Here is a 20,768-nt window from a genome sequence, read left to right as displayed (position 1 = left end):
GCATCCACTGCTTAGTTCCAAGGTTTCAGTGCAATATGCATCTCACACATACCAAGGCACCTGTCGTGGCTCTTAAGCCCTTTGAGTCATAGGCGTTAGCTGGTGCCAGAACACTGGGGCTTCCACCAGAGGTGAGAAAGGTTTTTTAAAAATAAGGCAAAAAACAGAACAAAAAAAAATTTCCACAACCCAAGGGTATATCTGGACAAACTCCTTTTGTTAATGTAATATGTAAATAGGATTAATGCACTGAGATCACTATTATCTGAAGAGATTGCAATGGAAAAGGAATATTCATGTTTATTTATGGAGACCAGCATAGGGGAAAAAGCCCTTAAAACTTTGGTCTGGAGATCCAAGTAGATTTCCCATCTCTGCTTGAACGTTACTGAAATCTTGACCTAATCTATCCCTGAAACTGTAAGCGCTGAAATTTGAATTGCCATTATTTTTGTCTAGCAGTCAGTATTTCATATGCTATTGAAATAAGTTCCATCTGGGAGTGCCAATTCAAAGTCAGAGAAAAATCAGTGGGTTGCATGGAACCACATCAAGAATCACAGGTCCCTGAGATTAAGTTCTTGGTAACTTTTGTTGTTATTTCTTTTTCTTTGTTTCCCTTTTGCTTGGTATTTTGCAATAATGTTTAAGTTGCTTTTTTTCATAAAGAGAAAGAAAAATATAGTAATTGAATCTTTAAAATGTGGCCAGCAAGGATTTTGAAAAGTTTAGGTAGTGTTTACTGCCACAAATGTAAATACTGAAGCTGGGAAACTAATCAGGAAAGTTTCTGCAAAATACCCATCATTACAGAAAACAAAGCCAAATAATTTACATTAATGATCCAGCTTTCTTAATTCTTGACTTCTATACAGTGCAAGTGACTTGCATCACATTTCATCAGTGTATGTTTCCAAACTATCTTCTAAATCCTGGCTTAATGAATAAGACTTCTTTAAGAAGAAACATCTGGGAAGAGACTTTTAAAATGCAATAGAAAATTATTACTGCTACCCACATAGCTCCATTCTACAGCAGCATTTCATTTTTTACCCATGTAAAATGTCCCATTTCCACAACACTGAGCATAATAATAAGTGATAAAGTTTTTTTTTTTTTTAAGGTAATTATTGAAGCAATTTGCTATGTATACAAAGACAAACCCTTTTAAAGGCAAAATATTTCAACAACTAAATAATGCTCTAATTATGTTTAACACACAAGTATTTTAATTAAAAAGGTTACTAAAGGAGACTACATGTTGTGGTTTAGCCCCAGCCAGCAACTAATTACCACACAGCTGCTCACTTGCCCTCCAACCTTCCCTGTGGGATGGGAAGGAGAATTAGAAGAAAAGGTAAAACCTGTGGGTTGAGATAAGAACAGTTTAATAACTGAAATTAAGTCAAATGCAGTAATAATGATAATAATAATAATAATTTCAATGAAAAAGGAGATAAAAAAGAGAGGGTGGAATAAAACCCAAGAAAAAACAGTGATGCACAACACAACTGCTCACTCCCTCAACTGATGCTCAGCCCCTACCCAGCAGTGATCTGCCCCTCCTGTCCACCTCCTCCCAGTTTATGTGCTGAGAAGATGTTTTAGGCTATGGAATGTCCCTTTGGCCAGCTGGGATCAGCTGTCCTGGCCATGCTGCCTCTCAGCTTCTTGCGCACCTGCTCTCTAGCAGAGCATGGGAAACTGAAAAGTCCTTGACCTACGGTAAGCACTGCTCAGCAACAACCAAAACATCAGTGTGCTGTCAACATTATTCTCATCCTAAATTCAAATACACAGCACTGTACCACCTATTAAGAAGAAAATTAACTCTATCCCAGCCAAAACCAGGACACATTACAGTATCCTGGACACACTGAGATTCCATCAGAACAAAGTGACACTCTGGACCCAATTTCAAATCTCACTAATGCAGGCACATATGGCTTTCAGAAAGCATTCAAAAATAATACAAGATCAAGTTATTTTTAAAATTTTACAAGTTTTATAAAAATATTATACATTACAAAAATGTATCAAAAACCCCCTTAAAATTAAACCTTACAAAGCATTTAAAATGTGCAACGTTCTTTAAAATGAGGATTATCCATTTTTTCAATAGGTACAGGTAGAAGTTTATATCAAAACTTTATCAAATAAAGGACAACCCCTAGCTTTAATACTTATCTAATCAGAAGAATATACACTGTCAGAAATATGAATGTGTTTAGAGATTTCTTGCCTATAAAAATAGAAAAGAGGGATACCGTGAATATCTCACCTGAAGACTCAAAAAGTTCTAAACATACCAAGACTCTTAAAATCAGAGAAATTATCAATCTATTTTTCTGAGGATTCCAGCTCAGAAGAATGATGATGCAAGGAAGAAGAAAAAAAAGACTGAGTGGAAAAACACCCCTGAGATAAATCAGAAAATTAGTATTTTTTTCTACTTGCTTCTTTGGCTTTTGTTACTTTTAAGCTATCACACAGGTTTGAAAGGAAATTGGTCCAGTCATAGATTTTAACAATTACATTATCATAACATAGGTAATTATTCTGACACAATACAAGCTATAAAAAAACCCCAAAATAAAACACAGTCTAAGTTACTCTTTTTTCTTCATACTCTTCTGATTTATGATCCCATCCCTCTATTTTTTAAAATTTTTTTCTTTCTAAACTTAGATTGTTAAGAGGATAAAATAGCCATCTGGAGTAATTTTTCAAATTATCGTTTCCCATGCCTTCCTTTTTTCCTTGAGAGTTTTTTATGGGCAAGTTCTTCAAAAGCCGTAATTTCATCTTCCACTTCATTTTCCAAGTCTTTATCATGCACCAAGCCTATATTAAAAACAATAAATTAATGCAGAATGGAAAACCCCAACACCTTTTTCTCTTAACAGCATGACAACCTATATCACTGCTATTTTATATGTCAGCAATATACCTTCATATGTGCATAATCATGTTTAAGAAGTATTTAACTTAATATTACAATGTGCTTAAGAGCTCTGCAATGAAGCAGTGACTGCTAAGCCACTTGCTGCACCAGTAATTAATTTTTACACTGAAAATCTGTTTCTATTGTTATTTCCTTTGACTTTTCTAAGAAGTCTGTCTCAAGATTCAGTTTCAGCAGACAATTCCTTTCCTTGCTGACTTCCAAGACAGACTATAAGGTTCCTTTTGAGACTACAAGAGCACACTCTCTCCTATTAAATGTATCTGCTGGAAGAGGAAGAGGCAATCCAAGGTTTTATCACAACCAATTTTTCTAAAACTGAGCTAGTTTAATGCTTTACATATCATGGTTCACTGAGCAGGAAGTCCATTTTGTAAGTCTAATCACTTCATTGCTGCCAACTGTTGCAATCCCACCACCTAAATATATGTTTAAATATGAACATTCAGGGAGACACAATGAAGTCTTAAACTTGCCCTCAGAGATCTGTGATGCAACAGACTGCATCAATGTATCCTACTTTTGTATGAAACCAAGAGAAATGGAAGTGAAAATAAAAGAAACAAAGCATCCTTTATCAGGCTGGGATCCACTGAAGGCCAGGGAGAAGTCTTGCTCCACTCTGGCCACCCTGCACCCAGCTGCTCTGTTTTGAAGAGCCACTGGGGAAAAGCCTGGTTAACTCATGTTTTCCAGAGTGCCCCTGTGGGAGTGCCTCTCAAAGGTCAGTGAATACCCACAATGCTGCTGAGTGGGAGACTGAAGTGATACTTAGAGACTACTACTGAACAGTAGTGGGCACAGAAAGCTGTGCAATTTTGAAACATACCTTCCTCTGTTATCCTGTGAGAGTCCATTTGCTTCAGCCACTTATGAGCGTCATCAATGGTGTCAACCAATTTGTTGGCATGTCTGGTTATTACTTCTTCAGCTGAAATGGAGCACAGTTAACATTCTGTGAGAACACTTAGCTGAGAAATGGACAGCAGCTAAAAGTCAAGCACAAAATGAAGTTACAGAGAGCCGTGTGGGATGATGATACTGCAAACTCAGAAATCATGGTCACCAGTGATCTCATGTGGGCGATAATTCACTAATGTGGATGAAAATGATGTATGTATTACTTCCCATTCTAATCAACATTACTAGCACTATCAGAACAGAAGTTCTACATCCTGGTGCTGCCCCTTTTGAGTTACATCTGAATCCTGAAAACATTCTACTCTATTTTTGGTTTATAAAGTTCCTGACTCTCATTATCTCTCTGAAATTATATGAATCAAAGTCAAACAAGGACCTAAAATGGTGCAGTCCTTGCTGAACTGCACCATTAAGAACCTGAAAAATGCCTGTTATAAAGAAAGGGAAAAGTAGTCTCAGAAAAAAATATGTCTCTCTATATATTTTCACTGAGTAGAATAACAAGGTAACATTCATCAAGCAATTGTCATAACGAAATCCACTATTACCTAATTAAGCCTACTATATCCATCTTATTCATCACTATCATGGTTCACTGAGCAGGAAGTCAAGTAAACAATAAGCTAAATTTCATGGACTTCATCCATATGTAAAACTTTCCACTAGGAGTAAAGATAAAGCTTACACATGAAGAGCAGAACCTAACATTTAGTTATAAATTTAACATATTTCACTGATCAGAGCTGATGAACATATCAAGTACTAGAGTTTTTCACGATTGTCAGACATCAAAGGCAAAATGACAGCTTGACAGGATTGGTGGATTTCTACCAGTGAAGCCAGTAACAATGTTAAGATTTAAATTGTCACTTTCCCAAAGCAAGTACACTAAACAATTTTGCTTCTAGGCCACTCATTCACTAATTCAATTTTGCTTGCAAAAATCAGCATAGAATAATGCTTTAAGCATATAAGGGGGAGGAATCTAATATCAAAATATGTATCTCAAGCACCATAATTTACTAAACTTTTTAATACCAGTGTTGCCTTTGAGTACCTGACACACCACAGATTTGTGGTTAAGTATCCACTTTTGTTCAGCTCTAGCAAAATTACTAGTTCAAGGGCAGAATAATCAGAGATATCCTTAGTCAAAAACTCCAAGTACTCCTACCAGGCTATCTCTGCATATCCAAATTACTATGGCTAGCAGAAGTAAACAGGAAACAGTAGAAACAATAACAAAATTAGTAAAGATCACTCGTCAGTAAAACTGCAAAGTTGCTGTAAAACTTTGTAAAACCATGTAATTTCAGAGAACATAGTACATCATGACCATGTAAAATTTACTTTACTAACTATAAAAATTCACTACTATTCACTTTACCTCTACTATGTAATTCATTAAGTTGGAAGAGTTTAGAATATGTTTTCAATATTTCCAGCTCTTTCTGTTCTTCTTTTCCTCAGCTATCTGAAATACCTGGAAATACCTTTCTCTTGACCACTTAAAGATTTTCAAATGGAGCTTTGCCAGGTCTAGCGGTTTGGCCAAAAAATTACATATTAAATTGTTTAAAGGAAACTGATAAGGTCCTACCTCTGGCCCAGGCTTTTTTCTCATAGATTTCCTCTACTGCATCTGAAATTTTTTTAATATTCTCTTTGATTTTCCTCTGGCGTAAGTTGGAACCTTCTTTATATGCTAAATGGTCTCGGGTGTAATCCCTTCCTGTAATGGCCTCCACTACTTCCAGTCCATCATGTATTATTGGATCTATGTTTCTTCTGAAAAACTCGGCATAGTGTCTGTAGGCAGCATGGTTATTCATGTGTTCTTCTGTGTTTCTGTGCTCCATATAGGCCTCACTGGCCACAGAAATTGCATTTCCTTCTGCATGCAACTTTTCTTCCCCACTGCTCTCAGTTGGTGTCAGAGGTTCAGAAGCGTCTGCCTCCATGCTTTCTGACCGGCTGAAATAGTTCTCAGAGCTTTGGATGAATCTGACTCCACAGAGGTCACACTGGGTTTGGTCAATATCTGCTCTTTTGAATATCTCTGATAAAAATTCCTCTTCTTTCATTGCAACAGGATGAACTCTGGAGCGGGCCTTCCTTTTCCACTTCACATATAGGGAAATTAAATGGAACACACGATACAGCTGGCGTTGAGCAGATGCTTTCTGCTCTTGCTTCTGTTGCTTGCTGAGTGCAATGACTTCCAGGAGATCCTTTTGGTCCTCTAAGCAATGAACCTCTTCAAATTCCTCTTCCAGCTCATCAGCATATTCTGTTTCATCCAAAGAGGTTATAAATCTGTCAAGGTTTACGCGTTCATACTGGATGCCCCGTATGGGTGGATGCCCCTGAGTGTAGGCAGTGTCCCACTTCCAGCGGCAGTCAACCAAGTGCTCTTCATCTCGCACCGTCAGCAGCTCTTGCAGGCTTGCAGCAACTTCTCTTACATGTGTAGCACCACCCACTTGTTCTACGACCCTCAGCAATCTTTCAGGTACTTTAGAGGGAGTGTCTTTTCTCATTGATTCCAGCATTACCTTGATTTCAGGAAACAGGTGGCGTAAGAGAGATCTATCTTTAAAACTCTGCACCTGGTCAGCATTCAGTAACATCACTAAGCACAGCACTACTGTCCGCTCAGCCTCCCCTGAAGTTATGCAGTCAGGATCCCCGAATGCATCCAGGAGGACATTGAACCTTCCGTGAACACCACACAAGACTTCTGCTAGATAACAGAGATGAGATCTGAAATAGTATACAGCTGCATTTGTGTCCTGAGGCCTATACTCCTGTATTATAGAAAATGTGTCTTTAAGTTCTTTGTAATGGTCTTTGCGTCTGAACAAAAACTCCCAGTAATGAAGGAGAGCAATGTAACTCCTTGGAAGGCAGATAGTAATGTTCTTGGCAAGTCGCATCAGGACCGCGCAACAGAGAATATACTGAAATTCCAGCAACATCACCGTATTTCCTATGCTTGGAATCAGGTATCTTGTGCATTTCTTGATCAGCACGTTCATGAAACGGAAAAAAAATCTTTTGCAGTTTTCTGGGTTCTTATGAACATAGAATTGCTCAAGTGAATTTTCAAGAAGCCGAATGAAGCACAAGTGTGTTCTTCCTGCATTTTCAGCATTTTTGTCAGGTAGCAACATACCATGTCTGCCCTCTATTCCTTTGGTCTTTTCTTCCTGGCCTTTATTCCTTGGGGAACTTTTTGCCTTTGCCAAAGCAAACATTAGCTCCTTGTTATAATTATCCTCTTCTTTAAAAAGAAGTTTCTCAAATTCTTCAGGATATCCTGAAGATAAGATAAGGACCTTCATGGCACTTAGCCACAAGTCAGTTGATTCTCTTCTGGCTGCAATGTCTTCATTATTAAACTTAAATGTGATGTACTTCCTCAACATCTCTCTACAAGGTTTGGAAATAACACTACTGAATTGCAGTATTTCTTTGCATGCCTTTGGGTTCTCAGACAGTATTCTCAAATGAAAATGATTTGGAAAAAACATTCCTAGGAGGGCTTTACATGATGCATATTTGTCAGAAGTCAAAATGTCCTCAAAGCTTTTGCACTGATTCAGTAACTCTTTAGGGAAAGTGCACGTGGCTTCCAACAACAGTCCATTTATTGCCACCAGATGCATTTTACACTGAAATATTGTCTTTGCTTCATGACGCAACAACGGCCTGTGGTAACCCTCACAGGTTTTATCTTCACAGTTCAATCCGGCAATGAACTTCATACAAATATCAGGGTACTTCTTGCTCAGTAACTCACGGGTGATAAAGCACAACCTGCTTAACAAGTGCTGCTTCAAAGCTGATTTTACTTTCTCTGTGCTTACTGAGAAATCACCTTTTGCCTTCCTCTCTTTTAGACTTTGCTTGTCTAATAAAAACTTGATAATGGGTTCAGCTTCATTTTGAGACACCTGGCAAATGTCACCTGTTGGGACAATCCCAAAATAAGCAAAGCATAACTTCACCATATCTTTCTCTGCATTGGTAGCTGCTTTCTTCAGACCACTAACAAGACTCAGAAGAGCCATTAAGCCACGTGTTGCCATGAAGAGGATGTTCTGGCTAGGAGTGCTGCAGCGACATAACGCAAAGAGAGCTTCAACTGCACCAGCAGAATGATTCAGAGATAGGAACTGACAGTACGCATCACTCAGCTTCATGAAGTCTCCTTTCAGAGCTCCCTGCAAAAACACAGCCTCAGCAATGCCAGACTTCTGCCCAGTTTGTTCACAAAGTTCAAGGGCTTCTCTTAGGATGCTCTCCACATTCCCCAGGTGTAATTCTGAACCGCGACTCAGCCTAGCACGCGCTTCGGCAAGCAAACACGATGCGCGAAACTCTTTTACAGCCGTGAGGTTGGCTGCTTCCAGAGCAAACCCATGCTGTTTCATTAGCTTTGCAGCCTCCTCCTGGCGATCCTTCCTTTTCAGTAAGTCTGCTGTTTGGTGCAAACATCCACGAGATTTCAGAAACTCAAGCTGATCCTCTATATCAAGTTTTGAGAGGACTTGCATCATTTCCTCAGTCCTGTTCATACTCAGGTACTTTGCAGCTGCTTCCAAATACAGCTGATTTGCTGTACAGGAGAGTTTGGAAGACATTTGTCCTTTTGCATTCAACATATCTTCATATCTGAAATCATAGATACATCAATTCACTGCCACAGATTATAAATCTAGACAAAAAACCCCACTGCAATTAAAAAAACCACCAAAACCATTAAACAAATAGCTTCTCCTAGAAACCCTTCCTACCAAAAGGCCAGCTGTTTCATGTAATATGCCTGTCAGGTGAAAGAGGATCACATCATCTTAAAAGATCTACAGAAAGAAATTAATTACAACATGAGGCTGTCAAAATCAAGAGTCCTAAAACTTCTGGTACAAACAAGATCACAAGATTTACAGCATTAGTGAAGCATTCTCCACACTGTCAAATCAATGTACAAATAATTTTAACATATTTTATCAGTGTTGATCTTCTATTTATAAAAAAAATATGAATTTCATTGAATCCTCCAAGGGTCAATATATACAATATTCTGTAAAATTTACATAAACGTGTCAGTTTAGAGAGAATTCTTTCAAGCCTGCTGTATGTATCTGCATATACTTTGTTGCTTATTGAGTGTCTGAGCAAAACACCTGCAAAACATCTTTCATAACATGCACTTTAGAATATTCAGTAATTAATTATTAATGGCTGATGTAAAATTATTGAGGTAGCCCCTAAGCCAGTTTTGTGAAATATTCTCTCCTGCATGCTGAGAATGAGTAACTTTTTCCTGTTGGATGAGTAAATTATCATCAGCTTTTTGTTATCATCTTTCTCATAACAAATGTGGTAGTGCAGATTTTTTGTGTCTGTGCTGATAAATTTCCATTAATGTTTTGGGGGATGATTTAAGAACTTGTTTGTTGGTAAAGTGACTTTAATGCTTGAATGTTTTGATCGAACAATCTCTACATATTAAAAAATCTTTAATCATTCAAAAAAGCAGTTACCATTACTAAAGGTAATGCAAACGAAGTCAGTAGACAAAACGCTTCTGAAAATTTTTCAGTGAACAATCGGCATTACATGGAATTTGGAAATGCAAAAGTTATATTCCAATACCATCTTGCAAGACATACCTTTCAACTGCCTTTGCTGCTTCTTCATAGAGTTCTTCCTGACAATACATTTTAATGGCCAGATCAAACTCCTCAATTAGTTCATAACATTCAGATGCTTCTCTGTAGCACTGGCTTTTCTGATAGTAAACTGCAGCATCTTTCATCTGCAATGCAGAAGTCAATAAAGAAACCAAAGTGCTGTAAACAGTCAAAACTACATGCATGGAATAAATCCTGTAATTCCATCATCTGTCTTATAGAGAACACTTTAAAAAATGTAATTAAACTATCTGAATAAAATCAAATACATATTAAGATAGACACCACTAAAACTGAAGAGATTGTTTAAAAAAACTTCAAAATATTTGTGTCTGAAAAGCTAGAGTATAAAATGAAAGGTATTATGTAAGGTTTTCAAAATACTTTTATCCACCCAGCTCTGCCTGTTGTTAGAAAACACTGCACATGCTTCTGCTGATTTACAGATTTCTTAGAATGATTAGTATTAAATTAAAACAGTTATGGATGCAGAATGAGAACACTAACGTTGTATCTTAAACTTCAAATATTTGGGAACAATCACTTTACATTCTTTTAGTGGAAACACGCTGGAAATAAAAACATTACATATTGTTAGCACACTACTTTAACCCTTCCATGTTTTAAGGTTCCATTTAGATGGCTGTTATCAAAGAAGTTTCAGTATCATAAGAGTACTGAACGAAGCAACCGCTTAAGTTTCATTACATCAGTCATTCACTAATTTTTGACTGCAAATGACTGATAATGACATTTGAAGAAAGCCAAAGAAATAAAGCCAGGCTGCATAATTGCATCATTCTCCACTTCATTCCTCTTCTGCCTATTCTCTGACAAATTACTCCTTTTGAACAGCCCAGCTTAAAGAGCTTGTATAGTTTTGCTATTACTATGACACAAAAAGATACTACTACTTTCTGAGTATTATGAGAGGAAAAAATTCTGTAGGAAAAGGAAAATGATATGATGAGGACTGAATACCTTTCCTAATTTTTTACACAATTCAGCACAGAGACGGAACTCCTTTGATTGAATCAGACATTTTAGTGATAGTTTTGGTTCTCCACATTCCAAGTAAGTTTTAGCCAATGTCATATATTCCATCTGTTTTTCCCTGTAGAAAGTAAGAGAAAATTACCACTAACATCCAAATTAAGTTTAGGATCGTGTGAGCTGTCACTGAATCCAACCAACACTGACACGACACATTATTCTAAATGCATTACCCAATGAGTTATGATCTTACAATTAATTATATTTTGTGCTGACACTGCTTTGTCCAGAAGTCTGTTCCAAAATGATAGCTCTGACAGTGGAAAGATTCTTTTGAGGGTTTTTTTAGCTAATGTATAGTACTGTGATTTTGTACTGCTTCTCTTTTCTTAGCTTGTTCTCTCCTTTTTGCTGTTTAGTGCCAATGTCATTAGAGACACAAGCAAATGTGTTCTCAGCCTTTGTTTTTTATGATTAAACAATCCAAGCCTTCCAGCCTTGCAGCATGATCTAGATTGAATTGATAATTCTCAAGCCTAGAGAATGAGAACTGCACAGAGCATTTCATATAGAACACACAAAAATCTTACTTAAACTTTTTACACCAGCATTAATACCTCTATTTAAAAAAGTAATTCAACTTTGGCAGCTTCACTGTTACATATGTTCTGTCAACATATCCTAATACACCAAATTCCTTCTCCTCAAATTTTATGCAAGCTTTTGACAACCACAGTGAACTGAGAAAAAGTTTTATCAGTCCCATCAACAATTTCTCTATAATCATGAAATTTTGTGAGCATCCTTATACTTCTAAACAGGGCCACTAATATAAAGCAGGTAATTTAAAAAGATAAAATCTCAACTAACTCCAGTAATAGCATTTCTTCAGATCTTCCCTCTTCTCCCTTGTGTGCCAGCTTCCTCTGATCTAGTCATTCCTTTCCCATTCTGCTATCATTGCTAGTTTCTGGTCTCCCCAGCATGAAAAGGAACTGATTCACTTTGGTCTAGATCTCTCTCCATTAACTTTTTTCCTATCTTATTTGAGATGAGTCCCAAAGAGTTTCCAAGCCTCTTCAGGAAACTGCAAACTCTCTTCCCTGTCAAACTCTTCAGCTATTTTACTCAGCTGAAATCATGAACTAAATGATTCATCTCAAAATCTGTTCCTTTAAAACTGTATTTTGGTTCAGATCTTGTTCTGCTTGTTTAGTTTAAAATGACTGTAACATTAATTTTACTCCAAAACTCACTTTTTGCTTGCAGCTTTTCTTCCTCAATGCACACCACCATTCTTTCTCCTTTGTTAAGTGGATATGCAGTGGGATTAGCATATTCACTCAACAAAGTGAGTTGCCACCAGCACTGCAGATGGCATATGTTCTCCTATCTATATCTAAGGATGTAAAGCCTCTTGACGTAAGAGGCTTTTCTCTCACACAACCAGTAAGCCCTTGCAAGGGCCAATTTCATTTGGACAGCCCTTCCACTACTCCCTAGAGGGAGCAGTGCCCCGGATCCAATAGTGCTAGACCTTTGAGTTTCTTAAATCTCTTTTGCCAACCACAAACACATAAAGACACCCCTCCTGCACTGTTCTCCGGCATGTCCGGTCTGGTCCCACAGCTGTGGTGTGAATCTCACCCTCTGCACCACAAAGTGACACTCACTCAGCTGCACTGATACCCTACCTTGGGCTGCTTTTCTTTGCATGCACTTTGAGAACAGCATCATGTGTCAGGGCCAGTTTTGACTTCTCAGCTGCTCCTCCCTTTTGGTAACATTTGGCAGCCACCTGGGGTGAAATCACACACAGCATTCACAGATGTGCATCCAGCCCATGGCTTATCACATAAAAGCAATACTTAATTTTACAGTCACTGGAATGGAAAGCAGAAAGATTGGCAGGGTGCCTGGAGAAAGGAAAAGGTAAAACATTGTGGTATATTTTTAGGACAAAAAGAAAAGCTTTAAAATTAGTCCACATGCAACTATCAAAATTAGAATATTAATTACAATATTGTACATGGAAGTAGTGAAAGTAGAATTCCCGGTAAGCGGATAGAATAAATAGCATATACAATCTGGATGATAGCCTAAACCAGTAACTGGTAAGTCACCAGGCATCTACAATATATTACTACAAGTGAGGAAGACCAAGGTGTGCAAAGTGAAATTGAAAAGCAAGGAACATTTACTCAATGCTTTCATCATACCAGGTTCTTTCTGTGAAAACTAAACAGAAACACCAGGAGTTACCACGCTCCTAGCAAGGTTTTCTTTATTATCACCCTGCTTATTCTGCAATGATTTCTTTATTCTAGCCATTAATTTAGTGTTGCTTCTGTTTGGAAATTGCACACTGCAAGCCACTCTTGGAACTGCCAAAGTCACCAGATAATGTCATCTTAGGTAGCATTGATTAGCAAAGATCAGGCTTATAAAGAAAACAGATTTGCAGATAATATAGCTAATATATTTCAGATTTCAAGAGGCTATTTTTTAACTGTGTGGGTTTTTTATCTCAACTTTTTTCTGTCCATTTAGAAAACTGCCTTTTCTTTCCAAGAGGAGATAAAGACTATCTGTATAGTAGCAACTAATTACTTTGGTTTTTTGCCTTGTTATAAGTATTAATTTTCCCTTCAAAGAATTTTATGTTGTTACCTGCAAAACACAGAAGTTTTCCCTGTGCCATGATCAAAAAAGTATCTGAAGTTTTATTTCATAGAATCACAGAGAATCTCAAATTGAAAGAGACTTATAAGGATAACAGAGGCAAACTTGCTGCTCCCTGCAGGACTACCTAAAACAAACCCACACGACTAAGAATGTCATCTAAATGCTTCTTGAACTCTGAACTCATGGCTTAATGACATGACTACTTTCCTAGGGTGCCTGTGGCAGACTACTTTCTCAGTGAAGAGCCCTTTCCTATGTCCAATCTGATCTTCTTTGGATCCAACTTCATTCCATTTCCCCATATCCTATCACTGGCAACCAGAGAGAGGAGATCAGGACCTCCCTTTGAGGAAGTTGTAGACTGTGATGAGGTTACCCCTCAGCTATCTCTTTTCCAAGCTGAATAAGACAAGCAACTTCAGCTGCTCTTCTTAAGACGTGTCCTCTAGAGCTGCCTGTGGCAATGGCAGGGGGCTAGGGACTGGATGAGCTTGGAGGTCTCCTCAAAACCAAACCATTCTATGATTCTATGACTTTTCATCATCTTGGTCACCCTCCTCTGGACATACTCTAATAGTCTGTTGCCCTTCTTATATTGTGGTGCCCAAAACTGCACAGAGGTGAGTAGTCCAAAACTACTCCAGGTGGGTCGGCACCAGCACAGAGCAGAGCAGGACAATCACCTCCTTTGACTGGCTCACAATGCTGTATTTGATGCACCCAGGACACTGTCTGCTTTTTTGGTTGTCAATGCTGGCTCATCTTCAACTTGCCACCAACCCAAACTCCCACATATCTTTTCATGGGGCTGCTCTCCAGCCTCTCATTCCCTAATTTGAATGTATGACCAGGAGTTCTCCATCCCAGGTACAGAATCTAGCATTTGCCCCTGTTAAATTTCATATGGTTGGTGATAGCCCACTAGGTTGTCAAAGTCTCTCTGCAGGACCTCTCTACCCTCGAGGGAATCAACAGCTCCTCCTAGTTTAGTGTCCTCCTAGTTTAGTATTGTTGGCAAACATATTTAATGTACATTCCTGTGTCCAAATTATTTATAAAACCATTCAAGAGCACTTGCCCTTAAATTGAGCACTGGGGAATCCAACCAGTGACAGGCCACCAGCCTGATATAACCCCATGTACTATAACTCTTTGAAGCCTGACTTGTCAACCAGTTTCTCACCTAATGTATTGTGGACTTGTCTAGCTGTGTGCTGAAATTCCATCCGGAATAAAGAAACTGTGAGAAAAACTATTAAAATCTTTGCTAAAACCAAAATATACCACATCTACTGGCTTCTCTTGGTCAACTAGATGAGTGACCTTGTCATAAAAGGAAATTAAGTTGGTTAAGTAGGACTTTCCCATAGTGAACCCATGCTGCCTGTGACTAATGACTGCACTGTCACTCAAATGTTATTTTCAGTAACTCCCAGAATAACCTTCTCCATAATTTTACCAGGCACCAAAGAGAGGCTGAAAGGCCTATAATTACCAGGGTCTTCCTTTTTACCCTTCTTGAAAACTGGGACATTTGCCAGGTTCCAATTGACTGGGACCTCTCCAGACTCCCAAGACCTTTGAAAAATAATGGAAAGGGACCACACAATAAAATGGGCCAGCTCATTCAGTACCTGGAATGAATCCCATCAAGCCCAATAGATTTATGTGCATCCAGCTGCAGCAGCAAGTCTCAAACTAGTGCAGAGTCAGCTGGGAGTTTATCATCCTCCAAGTCACAGTCTTCCAGCACATCATCAGTGTTAAAGACAAAGGTGAAGAAGGCATTAAATGTCTCTGCTTTGCCTATGCCCCTATTTGTGAGGTAAATTACCCTATCAAGTAATGGACTGATGTTATGTTCAATCCTTCTTTTGCTGTTAATGTGTTTTAAAATGACCTTTCTGTTGTCCTTCACAGTGCTGGATAGCTTGAACTCTGTTCAAGCTTTGGCCACATGAATTTTCTCCCTACAGTGGCAAACAGCATCTCTGCTGTCCTCCTGTGTCACTTCCCCTTGTTCCAACATCTACACACTTTCCCTTTTCCCCTAAGTTCAAGAAGATGCCTGATCAGCCAAGCCAGACTCTGCCCCACTTGCTTGACTTTTGACCCTTTGGAATTTCCAGCTTCTGCACTGTTCAGAGGTAGCCCTTATAAAGTACCTGTCATTCATGAATTCCTAAGGGACCTTACTAATTAGCTCCTTCCACAGCCCAAGTCTGCTCTCCCCAACTGCAGGGTCAAAGGTATGCAGGACTTTTTTTTTCTACAGTCAACAACTTGAAACTCAGTTACTTTGTGGTCACTGTGACCAAGACACAAATCCCCACTTTACTCACAAACGCCTTTCTGTTTATTAGGAGGTTATCTTTCGCTAGTCAGCTCCCCTAGTACCTGCACCCAGAAGTTATCCTCAACATGCTCCAGAAATTTCCTTGACCTGTTTGTGTCCACTGTATGATTTTCTCAGTTAATGTCTGGGAAGTTAAAATCACCCATAAGGATAAAAGCATTTGATCTAGTGATATCCCTTATCTCCCTGCAGAATATTTCATTGATGTTGTCATACTGACTGAGTTCTGCTTCGATGCCATTAACTGTCATCCCGTATCTGGACTGTATTAACTAGGAAGCTAGGAAACTAAAGACTGTAATATCTCTATGTTCTTTAAATGAAAAGGGAATAAAACCATCATTTGCCTACCCAAATTAACACATTTCCGAGAAATGCTTTCATTTTTCTACAGTATGTGCAATGATACTGTCAAGAACATGGTTTAGATTCACGCATATCAGTCAATTCTGATGGATGTTAATAATTGTTTTTCCAACTGCCTTTCATTTGTGTGCATTAAAATGTATTTCCCTCATGAGACTGTGAATTTCTGGGCAGTGAATTTAAGATTACAAACAAAAGGCTTGCTCTCCCTGCTCACTTCTTTTAAGTCATTTACAAGTAGACACACAGCTACAAACCACAAACTAAGCCAGACTGCTACAGAGTAACTGAAGGTTTACAGATGGATTTATAGATACAGAGAAAAGGTTTCAGAACAAGCAAGAATCCGTATTTCAGATAAACATATGTTCCTACCTCCCAGAACTGGTGTTTGGCATAGTAGTCTCCCTGTGCAATCCATTCTTCTGGAGTTGAAGTTTTAGCAAACATGCTGTCATCTAAGTCTACAAGGACAGGGGTGAGACCATTTTATGTTAGAATGGATAAACCACAGAAACCACTTATCATGAACCAAAACTAAGCATTATCTCACAATGTTCCAAGCTCTACGTTTGTGCTTACACCAGTAATGGTTAACTATGAGTCAAGTGTGGTAACACTGTTGTGTGAAGATACCAGTGAGAGTACAAAAACCCCCAGAGCTTAGCTTGAGACTGGGCTGGTAAGTGGCTGAAACTGCATTAACACAGCAGAAAATCTGACTACAAATTTACCTCTTTAAGCTATAAATATCTGCAGCCATCAGGGTCCATTGAACTCTTGCCACAGTAACTGGCTGAGCAGCAGTGACCTGATCTCCCTCTATGTAGCAACACCTCTTAAGGTCACCCCTCAAGGCTGAGGGATCCCTTACTCAACATCAGACATCAGTGAACTGGTAAATTACATTTTTGCAAGTGTGTAATATTTAAGATAGGTATAGCAAGCTTATGTAAAAAGTAGAGTATTGACCACCAATCCATCCATACTTACTGAATATTTTAAATATCTGAATTTACTGGTTAGAACTCAATAAACTAATTACAAGATCAGATCTGTCTGAGGGATCACTGACTCTTCTCCTTTGACAGCAAGGAAACTTAAACTGTTGAATTAGCAGAGAAGTTATACTTTAACATATTCAACTGATCTTTAGAGACAAAATAATTAAGACCCACTGAAATAAGTGGAAATTTGCAAGGGCAGTTATCAATGCATACTGTTAGAAGGACCAAGGCATTAAACCTTCTTTATTACATATCCTAAAAGCAAGAAAACATGAGTTTTGACTGACAGCCTTTTAAGAAAGTTTTAGGACAACTTTACCTTTCTTTTCATCTGTTTTGACAACCTTAACAAATTTTCTTTTGATGAAATACTTAAAAGCTGGAGCCCGTTTATCACGGTCTTCATCAAAGATCCAAAGATTGACTCTGGCTCTTGTAATTGCAGTATACAATTGCTTGAGTTCTCCATTCAGCATCTGAAGCAGAACAATAAAAAATTGAATTAAATAAATGAAATGCCAGATGAGCTAAATTGTTAGAAAGAAACATACTTTGCAGTTATAAGAAAACAGAGAATTTATACAGAATGAATATTAGGTAAGAAAGTGCTTTTAAGTAAGCAAGTCTAAATATTAAATACGGGATTTGAATTACATAAGCCATTATCCAGCTAAATTACAAGCAACTAGTACTACAAATCAACTGCAGCTATGTATGACAGGCTATTTTCCTTCTAATCACTTGCACATATAACTATTAATTACCATACAATCCTGAAAATATCTGACTCACCAAATTCTAAGCAACTTCCTTAATTTCAAGGTAGTGATACCAATCAGAAACCAGACTATAGGAATACTGATTATTGACAAGCTGAATTGCTATTTGCTTTAACCACAGTTGTTCTGTAAATATACCCGAAAGTCTGACACAGGTTTTGTTCTCTAATCAAATTACATTTGCAAACAATCTCTTATCTTTTAAAATCAGTATTATATTGCATTATATTTATATTACATTATACAAATGTTAACAACTATAAACATGGAACTAACAGGATGAAAGGATTTAATAAATTTCCCTACTTTTAAGATTTAAGAAATTAATTTGTCCTACCTATTCCTAATGTTACAAAAAACTCACCTTGTACATTTCTACATTAAATGGAGTCCTTTCCTGCATACCAGAGGCATCCTCTAATGGCATCTCAATTAGAAAGTTGCTTCTCAGTTGCACATCTGGATCAGGACTATAAGAAGAAATTATCTTCCATTCTTTGCTAGCCTGAAATATCAAGAGAATAAGGTTTATTTGTATGTACCAACTATTGCTGCCTACATGTGCACAAGATAAGGTTGTATGGTGTGACCTATTCATCTCTAAAAGGGAAGAAGGCTCAGAGGAGAAGACTGGGGGAGAAAATTATATCAGGGAAGAATGTAAAGAATAATCAGCAATTTTCAATGAGAAAGCTGAACTTCATCTCAACACAGCCTTTGCTTGAGATACTTGTCTGTACCAGGCGGTCATCCAGGCATATAAACAACTTTCCTTAAAACAGCTAATACACAGTTACACCTTCCTGAGCTGCCCAGGCAAAAGCAAAGATGTGCCTCAGCCCAACAGACTGCGGAAAATCTGAGCAGCAAAGAAAACAAACCTTTAAGAGTGCAACTGGCTTGAGCTGGCTACAAGCTGCATATTACTTTTCAGGGACTGGGGATGGCCAGCATCATGATGGAGAAGCCAATGGTAATACATACATACATATGTATACGTGTATATATATATATATATATACGTATACACAGGGAGCACAAATGGGAGTCACATCTGTATTGTGATTCCAATGTATATTGCCACTGTTATATTATGCTTGCCTTCGGATTTCAGGATACCGCTGTATCACTCTTGTAGGTCCAAATCACATGCAATGCTCAATATATCAAATAAGTAATTTGATATTAAACATGAAAACCCCCTTGGGTGGACTATACATTTTCAGCTAAACATCCTTACAATGTGAAGAAAGTCAGGTTACCTTCACCATGGAGGAGGGCCAAGTTTTAGTCCTAGGGACGAGGATTCTCCTACAAACCCCCAGTACCACAACAGGCAAACTCACTGAGGGGGTGTGTGCTGATTGCTGGGGCAGGCAGCTCCCTGCCAGCTTGGGGCAGAATGAAAGGTAAATGGTGGAATAACACTCACAAGCTGCAATTTGTCGTACTAAAATCTACTATCTAAAACATGTTGGAGAGATCTTGGCCTGCAGGTTAGGATGGGCAGCCACGAAGTCTCCTTGACTCTACAAGATTGACAAGCTCAGTGAGCAGGACCCACACACAACCCATGCTGGCTTATATTCTCATCCTCAGGGCTCCCAGAAAAGATCTGGCTGGTCATTCATGTGATGAATGTATTAAGCTTCGTGTTGAACACCAGTAACTGCTAGTGTTGGTCTCAGCCAGGGGGTGGAATGGCACCTGCCAACACCTCCTCTTGTAAGAACACTCAGAGGTGAGCAAAAAAACCTACTCATGGGGAAAGTCTAAAAAAGCGTGGTCAGAAAATATTGAACTCCAACACAGAGACATGTGAAAGATGTCTATAAATATGCACAGGCACTCCTAACTATAAGTTAAGTGTGGCAGCAGATCAGTGCTGTGCACTCTCATGCCATGTAGGAAATGCCAGCTCCTGAACACACTGCTCTGCAGGCTCCTGATCCCCTGCAAAACTAATAACCTTAAAATTGTGACTATATTCTAAGTGATGTGCATTTTTCCCTTTTGGTATTGAAAATTCCATTTAATTGAAATGTGATTAAATACTGCCAAGTTTCTGGCACAAAATGAAAAATACACATAATAGGCTGAAATAATTTTTTTACAATCTATATATTTCTGAGCTTTGAGCAACACAAAACAATTTATCTGTCTTCCTATGGGGGAAAAAAAGCAGGAAATCTTTCCTGCAAAATGTATTTTGAAGTTAAGACTTCAAGAAATCATCAATGAAGATATTCCTAAGCCTGTCATAGATTGTAACATGACAACCAGCTAAAGGTATCAGTTTGGTCAAGAACTTGCTGTGTTTTGGGGGCTTGGCTTTTTTGCCTTCTAGATTTTTCATTCACATCTGCTTCCTGAAACAAGACTCTTCTTAAATCTCATTTTCAAGACAAATAAAAAGAAAACCCAACACTTTATGAACTGCACACGGCCACACTGCTGTGTTTACAACAGTTCACAGATTCAGCTTTTCTAAATTAGAAAACCTCAGGGTGAGCTGCTTTCTTGCCTGCTTGTTTAGCTGCTCAAATCAACTCAATTACTCATGACTCATAGAAACATGGAAGAATTGTATGAAAACAGTTCTCCAGGCCTGACATACATTAGTCTAAGCTAAAATGCTCTACACAACTCAACTCTGCTAAACTGATTCTGCTAAATCCTGATAAATGGCTTGTTGTTTTTCTGATTAGAACTTGCATCACCAGAAACAAATCAACTTTGAGAAATCTACCATGACAGCCAGTATTTACCTCAAGCTCCTTCCTTCTTCCCTCATCACATAACATTCACTAACCTCTGTGAAGAGCCACCAATAAGCTGCCCTCAGTTTTCTTGTGGTTTTCATCTGCTGAAAACCACATGAGACACTGTTTTGAGGGGTAGAGGCAGAGGACATCTGCAACAGGGCTGTTTACACTGAATGTTTAATCACAGAGTAACTCAGTCATGGCTACATGGAGTGCCTGCAGGCATGCTCAG

The 20,768-nt window shown here is 38.3% G+C and overlaps 1 protein-coding gene across 1 annotated transcript in view; it reads right to left on the bottom strand.

Moving 5' to 3' along the window:
- Positions 1–1,371: 1,371 nt before the first annotated feature.
- The window catches only part of TRANK1 (tetratricopeptide repeat and ankyrin repeat containing 1), a 42,067-nt gene continuing 22,670 nt past the window's right edge, over positions 1,372–20,768 (bottom strand). The window contains exons 15-23 of the mRNA XM_053987372.1: positions 18,136–18,276; positions 17,312–17,468; positions 16,361–16,449; positions 12,273–12,376; positions 10,567–10,699; positions 9,565–9,710; positions 5,487–8,563; positions 3,795–3,896; positions 1,372–2,844 (exon numbers count right to left, since the gene is read on the bottom strand). Of these exons, the coding sequence (XP_053843347.1) occupies positions 2,732–2,844; positions 3,795–3,896; positions 5,487–8,563; positions 9,565–9,710; positions 10,567–10,699; positions 12,273–12,376; positions 16,361–16,449; positions 17,312–17,468; positions 18,136–18,276 (4,062 nt within the window). The 3' untranslated portion in view covers positions 1,372–2,731. The remainder of the gene's footprint in view (positions 2,845–3,794; positions 3,897–5,486; positions 8,564–9,564; positions 9,711–10,566; positions 10,700–12,272; positions 12,377–16,360; positions 16,450–17,311; positions 17,469–18,135; positions 18,277–20,768) is intronic.

This window comes from Vidua macroura, chromosome 1, assembly GCF_024509145.1.
Source record: "Vidua macroura isolate BioBank_ID:100142 chromosome 1, ASM2450914v1, whole genome shotgun sequence".
Lineage (NCBI taxonomy): Eukaryota > Metazoa > Chordata > Aves > Passeriformes > Viduidae > Vidua > Vidua macroura.
The sequence above is the reverse complement of the archived record's forward strand: the minus strand, read 5'-3'. Positions and strand labels throughout refer to the sequence as shown.